The 8310-nt window shown below is 52.7% G+C and overlaps 1 protein-coding gene across 1 annotated transcript in view; it reads right to left on the bottom strand.

The window, feature by feature from the left end:
• Positions 1 to 976: 976 nt before the first annotated feature.
• The window catches only part of PTPN23 (protein tyrosine phosphatase non-receptor type 23), a 59226-nt gene continuing 51892 nt past the window's right edge, over positions 977 to 8310 (bottom strand). The window contains exons 20-24 of the mRNA XM_088463977.1: positions 6590 to 6774; positions 6218 to 6322; positions 4958 to 5096; positions 3474 to 3587; positions 977 to 3295 (exon numbers count right to left, since the gene is read on the bottom strand). Coding sequence (XP_088320103.1) covers positions 2708 to 3295; positions 3474 to 3587; positions 4958 to 5096; positions 6218 to 6322; positions 6590 to 6774 — 1131 coding nt within the window. The 3' untranslated portion in view covers positions 977 to 2707. The remainder of the gene's footprint in view (positions 3296 to 3473; positions 3588 to 4957; positions 5097 to 6217; positions 6323 to 6589; positions 6775 to 8310) is intronic.

Below are 8310 nucleotides of genomic sequence, written 5' to 3'. Positions count from 1 at the left end.
CCCCCAAGTCTCAATTTTGGGAGCATATAGAAATCTGAGAATTTTTAGTACTTGCTTGTAATCTTTATTACAAAGTGCACACGGAAGTGTCTGTCCATTATGACACAATGAGGGTGATGTACGAATCCGCAGATTCTCTCTCCCTCCCCTGCGCGCTTTGTGACACTATACGCCTATTGTGCATTTTAGAGCATCCTACCTAAATCTGGACTGAGCCGACTCGTGCCGCCAATCTCACTAGCATGCGCAATTTCAGGCGTCAATCTTATTATGTGAGAAGGGTGCAAGTTGCCGTTGCAACTGCGTTAAAACGCCGGCAATGGACCGGCACCTTGCACCCCGCTCCGAGCCCAAAACCACTGAATTTAGCTCTGAGCGCTATGGGACTGCGAGTAAAAGTCAGCGAATCTGGGCTGCCGTAAAGTGCGGCCATTGCAGCGATGACTCGCACCGGTGAGATCATCGGGGCTAACAGGATTGACCCCTTTGGGGGATATTTGAATGAGATTCAGAGCGGAAGAGGGCACAGTACCTAGGTGGGGTTAATATTTCCCACAAGACCCACCCTGACTTAGCACAGAGCGGCTGCCCTCCCCTGAGCCATGTCTATATCATTTGCTCTGTAGTGACATTTGTACAGCGCTATTCACCGGCGCACCAGCTCTCCGCTAAGAACGCAGGATAATATCCAAACACACTGCAAATGATGAGATGCCAGAACCCACGTCACAATATCATCCTCTCAATCCTATTTCTTACTGGGATCTGGAGTCCATGATGGGCAGGAGACATACACTTAATCCAAACTGCACAGATAGTTATCATTAAGATTCTGAAAGACCTCATACACAAGTCTGGTAATAACGCTCCCATACGAAACCGTCCGCCAGATTATTTAAAGCTGCAGTCCCACCCCACAATTAGCAGCAGACCCCTCAGAGACAAGTAAATGTTACCAGACAGTATTTTTGTTTCTTTTCAATATTTATTTTATAATTTAAAATATGCTTATTCATACTGTACATATGGGGGCATGAAAATCAAACTGTTGTAAAATACACGCTATAAAAGTCACATAGTATGTTTGGGATATGCAGAGAGTTACACAGGGGTACAAAGCTGCAGCAATCAAGTCGTTTTTCTGACAATTACAATTTTTAGAGCCGTAGAAGATTGGAAACCGAGAGCTAGAGAAAAGCTTTGTACTTTTTATAAGCAGGACTGCACGTTTATGTACTGGCTGATTACTATGGCAACGGGAGAACAGAATGGATCAAACGTAATTATACAACATAAATCATGACAGTATAGCCTCACACTGCCCCATCCCGACGCGTTTCGTGCAAGTGCGGAATGGTGTAACACTATAAAGGTGTCCTATGCATTTCAGACGCAGACGTCATTCCCGGAGCTGCTACCGAGACAATTAATATATCGCTACAACCATTTGTAGAAGGTCAATGATTTCACAGACAGACGCAGGGAGAGGCTGTGACACGAAGGGTTGCACAGAAAGCTTAATCTCGGACACACCGGGTCACTTTATATACAGTAATTAGCTTTAATGAGGTGCCACCAACAACCACAAGCAGCAATGGCATACACAGACATGGGCGTGCAGCCGGGTCACTCCCTGGGAACCAGCCATGTCTCCGAGACCCCCAGTGTATCTTCTCTGTGAGAGACAGGGGGTCGCAGGAATATTGTTTCAGCCAATCAGATTGCTGCTTCCACTGCATACAGGCAACAGCTGCATATTAACCCTTCAGTGCCAGTAATATTCCCACATGCTGGAGATAATCACGTGTAGCTAGGCTTTGTGGTGCGCTGTGTTTAGGATAGGGACGCGAGTCTTGGCTTAGCTGTATCTTTCTGCAATGTCCCCTCCTGCAGTATTCTCAGCTGTTACTGTGCAAAGATGGAAAATCCCTCTGTGCTGAAGCGTGCGCAGGTGGTACGTTAGCACTACTCCCAACCATGCATTGTACTAATGGAATCTGGGCTACTATACGCAGTGGGTACAAATCTGACAACTCCGAAACAAGTGAAGCTTCCCTTCAAATCGTTTCTAAATGGCTATAAATGTTGCAAAACGCTTATTACTTGTACTTGACTTCTAGTTTGCAAAGATTTCATAAGCTAGGTGTCTATTATCATCTCTTCCCCTTCATAACGTTACTCTGCATTTCCTACGTCTAGTCCATGGCTATGTACTGCAAATGGTCCTCTACAAACGGACATAAGTGGGAGTTTAACCAAGAGATCCTTCGCTTTGTAAGGCAGACTTTATCCCACATTCCGGGTCCACATCCTAAGCAGGGTCAGCTGAAGCACGGGCCGGTCACTACATTGCCCACGTTGACCTGAGCTGGGTGGGCAGTCTGCAGTCCTCTGGTCAGTGTAATTCTCAGGTGTTAGGTCACTGACTGGTCACCGGGTTCTTACCAGCCTATTGGCACCATTTCCATGGTAAGTCCATAAGGTCACCCAGCACCAGTCTAGTGTAATGTTAAGGCAGCAATAAGAGTCATGTGGAGTGTAGTGTATATACAGATAAGTATTTATGGTCATACAGACCCAGAGGAGAGATAACTGTGCCTAAACCGTGGTCTGAGAGTGACTACGTTCCTATATCCGGTGTCTGCTCAGATCTGGGATGACGAGATGGATTGGAAAGGACCTCATTGTCCTGAGGCCTCCACACAGACTAGGATTTATTCAGTGTCCACAGTGGGTCCAGCATATTCAGAGGGTCATCGCCCGTTTTACCACCCCGTGCCAGGCCCCCTCCGTTCTGCGGCTGGAGAAAGCTGTTCTTGTTCATCTTCTGCTTTCCTCGCTGAGAGCTGTCCAGGCTGAAGGCCTCGGGGGTCAGAGAGGCCAGCAGGTTGAGAGAAGACGACGATGGTGGCGGGGTAGGAGCAGAAATATGCTCCGGACTCGCCATGACTTCGGCAGGGACGGAGGCACTGTGGTTGGTCGATTCAGCGGTTATGCTGCTGGCAGGGCCATTGGCGGCAGCCTGAGGCTGGATGGGAGATGAATGTGGCTCTGCGGTTATTGGCGCGGTAAGGACCGGCTGCGAAGTACTGGGAGGAAGCACCAGCTGCAGGATGTCACTTGTCATCTGCTCGTTTATGAAAGGGTCTTGAATTGGCGCTGGCTGACAGTGGTTGGTACTCTCGGGGCTGCCACAGCAGGGTTTAATACTGAGCTTTGCGATGGTAGCTTGGATTGAGCTGATGGGCATGTCCCCGCCAAGCACAATGTCCTGGGGATCTTGCAGGCTGTACAGCTGGAATGAAAACCACAAGTGTTATTAACAAGACCCCATAACAAAGTGATCAGATACGAGTGCTAGTACTAGGTATAGGCGATTCTCCGCCCTCCCCTTCCACTACACCTCCTGTCCCTGCTGCCATCTCTGACCCACATCACCCCCAAGGGTAGTGCCCTTAGCTTCAGATACACACCTTCTGTGCAGAGCTGTGCTGGGGCTTGTTGGAGGAGGGGGTGCAGACCCCGTGTCGCTGTAGAACCTGCTCCGCGTGCTTCAGAATCGCATCATAACAGAACTTCAGGTGTATCTATATTAGGGAAGCACAGAGGATACAGTCACACACGTCCCTGGTATAGCATACATCACATAACAGTACATCAGGTGTATGTATATTAGGGAAGCACAGAGGATACAGTCACACACGTCCCTGGTATAGCATACATCACATAACAGTACATCAGGTGTATGTATATTAGGGAAGCAGAGAGGATACAGTCACACATGTCCCTGATATAGCATACATCACATAACAGTACATCAGGTGTATGTATATTAGGGAAGCAGAGAGGATACAGTCACACATGTCCCTGATATAGCATACATCACATAACAGTACATCAGGTGTATCTATATTAGGGAAGCACAGAGGATACAGTCACACACGTCCCTGGTATAGCATACATCACATAACAGTACATCAGGTGTATGTATATTAGGGAAGCACAGAGGATACAGTCACACACGTCCCTGGTATAGCATACATCACATAACAGTACATCAGGTGTATGTATATTAGGGAAGCACAGAGGATACAGTCACACACGTCCCTGGTATAGCATACATCACATAACAGTACATCAGGTGTATGTATATTAGGGAAGCACAGAGGATACAGTCACACACGTCCCTGGTATAGCATACATCACATAACAGTACATCAGGTGTATGTATATTAGGGAAGCAGAGAGGATACAGTCACACATGTCCCTGATATAGCATACATCACATAACAGTACATCAGGTGTATGTATATTAGGGAAGCAGAGAGGATACAGTCACACATGTCCCTGATATAGCATACATCACATAACAGTACATCAGGTGTATGTATATTAGGGAAGCACAGAGGATACAGTCACACACGTCCCTGGTATAGCATACATCACATAACAGTACATCAGGTGTATGTATATTAGGGAAGCACAGAGGATACAGTCACACACGTCCCTGGTATAGCATACATCACATAACAGTACATCAGGTGTATGTATATTAGGGAAGCACAGAGGATACAGTCACACACGTCCCTGGTATAGCATACATCACATAACAGTACATCAGGTGTATGTATATTAGGGAAGCAGAGAGGATACAGTCACACATGTCCCTGATATAGCATACATCACATAACAGTACATCAGGTGTATGTATATTAGGGAAGCAGAGAGGATACAGTCACACATGTCCCTGATATAGCATACATCACATAACAGTACATCAGGTGTATGTATATTAGGGAAGCACAGAGGATACAGTCACACACGTCCCTGGTATAGCATACATCACATAACAGTACATCAGGTGTATGTATATTAGGGAAGCACAGAGGATACAGTCACACACGTCCCTGGTATAACATACAGTACATCACATAACAGAGGGTTCCGGCAATCGCACCTTCTCCTGCAGCATGTGCTTCCTCTGCTGCCTCATCTTCTTCATCAGATCCGCCAGCTCAGGGATACCGTTGCCAGCCTCCACTTCCTGCACGGCGGCATATAGGAGGCAGAAAGCCCCGGTCCTCCCCACGCCGGAGCTACAAGAGATCACATGTAGCATTAGGGACATTTTCTAGGGATCGTCTGTTGCACGAGATAAGCCTGTGCCGCCATGGAAATGCTCCATAAGAATGTAGTTAGCATTTTGGCGGTTAAGATCCCGACACTCAGAATACCGGCGATGGAACTCCAACAGCAGACGGAATCCCAGCGCCAGAATCCAGAGCGCTGGTGTCCTGATGGAGAGGGTTAGGCACTGGGGGGAGGGTTAGGGTTGGAGGCTTAGGCTGCGGGGTGGGGAGGCTTAGGCTGCGGGGTGGGGAGGCTTAGGCTGCCGGGTGGGGAGGCTTAGGCTGCCGGGTGGGGAGGCTTAGGCTGCCGGGTGGGGAGGCTTAGGCTGCCGGGTGGGGAGGCTTAGGCTGCAGGGAATCCCAGCGCCAGAATCCAGACCGCTGTGTCCTGATGGAAAGGGTTAGAGGGAGGGTTAGGCACTGGGGGGAGGGTTAGGGTTAGGCTGAGGGGTGGGGAGGGTTAGGCACTAGGGGGAGGAGGGTTAGGCACTAGGGGGAGGAGGGTTAGGCTGCAGGGTGGGGAGGGTTAGGCTGCAGGGTGGGAAGGGTTAGGCTGCAGGGTGGGAAGGGTTAGGCTGCAGGAGGCTGTAGGTTGGGGGGAGGGTTAGGCTGCCGGGTGGGGAGGGTTAGGCTGCCGGGTGGGGAGGGTTAGGCTGCCGGGTGGGGAGGGTTAGGCTGCCGGGTGGGGAGGGTTAGGCTGCCGGGTGGGGAGGGTTAGGCTGCCGGGTGGGGAGGGTTAGGCTGCCGGGTGGGGAGGGTTAGGCTGCCGGGTGGGGAGGGTTAGGCTGCAGGGTGGGGAGGGTTAGGCTGCAGGGTGGGGAGGGTTAGGCTGCAGGGTGGGGAGGGTTAGGCTGCAGGGTGGGGAGGGTTAGGCTGCAGGGTGGGGAGGGTTAGGCTGCAGGGTGGGGAGGGTTAGGGGTTAGAATACTCACCTACTTGGATTGGGATTCTGACTGTCGGGATGCAGCTGCCGGTATTGTGACCGCCGGCATCCTGTACCCAACCTGCTCCGTACATACAGCAGATGGTAATGGAATGGGCTAAGAGCAGGGTATCCTCCAGAATGTGTGGCTGGCAGGACTACTTACCTGCAGTGCACCACGATGGGCGTATGAAGGGGGCGCTGGTGTAAGTAGTGTTTATGCACATCCTGGATGAATCGCAGCAGGTTTCCTTTACTGTCAGGGAGTCCCCTAAAATAAAGCAACAAGAGAAGACCACTCAGACACGTACATATTCCCAATGACCATCCTGTAGCCACTTTCCCCAATAAACCACTGTCATCGCCCTCTTCCAGCTCCTGCCACCCTCCCCATCATAGCTCCGTATCTCCACCCATCTTTATTAGATACCCAGACGGGTCAGTACCAGCCTCCAAAGCCATTAAGTGACCATGGCTTTTCCTATAGACCCCCTATAAATCTGCAGCCCCTTCCCCATCGTCTCTCACTCATACGTACAGCTCAGGCCAGGACGTGAACTGGAGGTGAATGATGGAACGTTTCAGGCTTTGGTCCTTGTACTGCAGGGAGATGACCCTCTCCACGTGTGTGTCGGCCACTTTGTGGCTGGTGAGGGTCAGAGTGATGTGTCCATGAACCAGAGGCTGACCGCGCTCGCTGGGGAAATACCGCACAACTTTTTGCTGGAAAAGAGACGCTCAGGTTAGTGCGCTGTAACATCCCAACACTGCCCCTTCCAGCAACCCTCACACTTCCCCTTCCGGCGCCCCTCATGCACTGCCCCTTCCGGCCCCCCTCATGCACTGCCCCTTCCGGCCCCCCTCATACACTGCCCCTCCCAGGGCCCCCCTCATACACTGCCCCTCCCAGTGCCCCCCCCCACACTGCCCCTCCCAGCGCCCCTCATACACTGCCCCTCCCAGCGCCCCTCACACACTGCCCCTCCCAGTGCCCCCCCCACACTGCCCCTCCCAGTGCCCCCCCCACACTGCCCCTCCCAGTGCCCCTTCCAGCCCCCCACACACTGCCCCCTTCCAGCGCCCCTCACAATGCCCCCTTCCAGCGCCCCTCACACTGCCCCCTTCCAGCGCCCCTCACACTGCCCCTCCCAGCGCCACCCACACTACCCCCTCACACTGCCCCTCCCAGCGCCCCCTCACACACTGCCCCTCCCAGCGCCCCCTCACACACTGCCCCTCCCAGCGCCCCCTCACACACTGCCCCTCCCAGCGCCCCCTCACACACTGCCCCTCCCAGCGCCCCCTCACACACTGCCCCTCCCAGCGCCCCCTCACACACTGCCCCTCCCAGTGCCCCCCCCACACTGCCCCTCCCAGTGCCCCTTCCAGCCCCCCACACACTGCCCCCTTCCAGCGCCCCTCACAATGCCCCCTTCCAGCGCCCCTCACACTGCCCCCTTCCAGCGCCCCTCACACTGCCCCTCCCAGCGCCACCCACACTACCCCCTCACACTGCCCCTCCCAGCGCCCCCTCACACACTGCCCCTCCCAGCGCCCCCTCACACACTGCCCCTCCCAGCGCCCCCTCACACACTGCCCCTCCCAGCGCCCCCTCACACACTGCCCCTCCCAGCGCCCCCTCACACACTGCCCCTCCCAGCGCCCCCTCACACACTGCCCCTCCCAGCGCCCCCTCACACACTGCCCCTCCCAGCGCCCCCTCACACACTGCCCCTCCCAGCGCCCCCTCACACACTGCCCCTCCCAGCGCCCCTCACACTGCCCCCTCACAGCGCCCCCTCACACTGCCCCCTCACAGCGCCCCCTCACACTGCCCCTCCCAGCGCCCCCTCACACTGCCCCTCCCAGCGCCCCCTCACACTGCAGCCTTTATCTAATGCATACACAATATGGATGTGGATAGAAAGGTCTACAGTAAAAAGTTAGACAATGTCTAGATAGACACCATATGTTAGACAGGCAATAAGTCGACAGGGACAAAAGGTCGACACACAAACTCAACATGTAAGAAGGTCAACAGGTACAAATGGTCGACAGGGTCAAAAGGTCGACCTGCTGATGGTCGACATGAAAATGGTAGACTTTTTTTTTTGTATCCCTAATCTTCGCCCTAACCCTTCCCCTTGGTGCCTGACCCTAACCGTCCAGTGTCTAACCCTAACCAAACAAAAAAATGTGTCAACCTTTTAAACCTGTCGACCTATTGCCTGTCTATCTACACATTGTCTACATTTTTAC

The sequence above is a fragment of the Taudactylus pleione genome, unplaced genomic scaffold, assembly GCF_031769625.1.
Source record: "Taudactylus pleione unplaced genomic scaffold, aTauple2 ptg001542l, whole genome shotgun sequence".
Lineage (NCBI taxonomy): Eukaryota > Metazoa > Chordata > Amphibia > Anura > Myobatrachidae > Taudactylus > Taudactylus pleione.
Note: the sequence above shows the minus strand (reverse complement) of the source record. Positions and strands in the feature narration are given on the sequence as shown.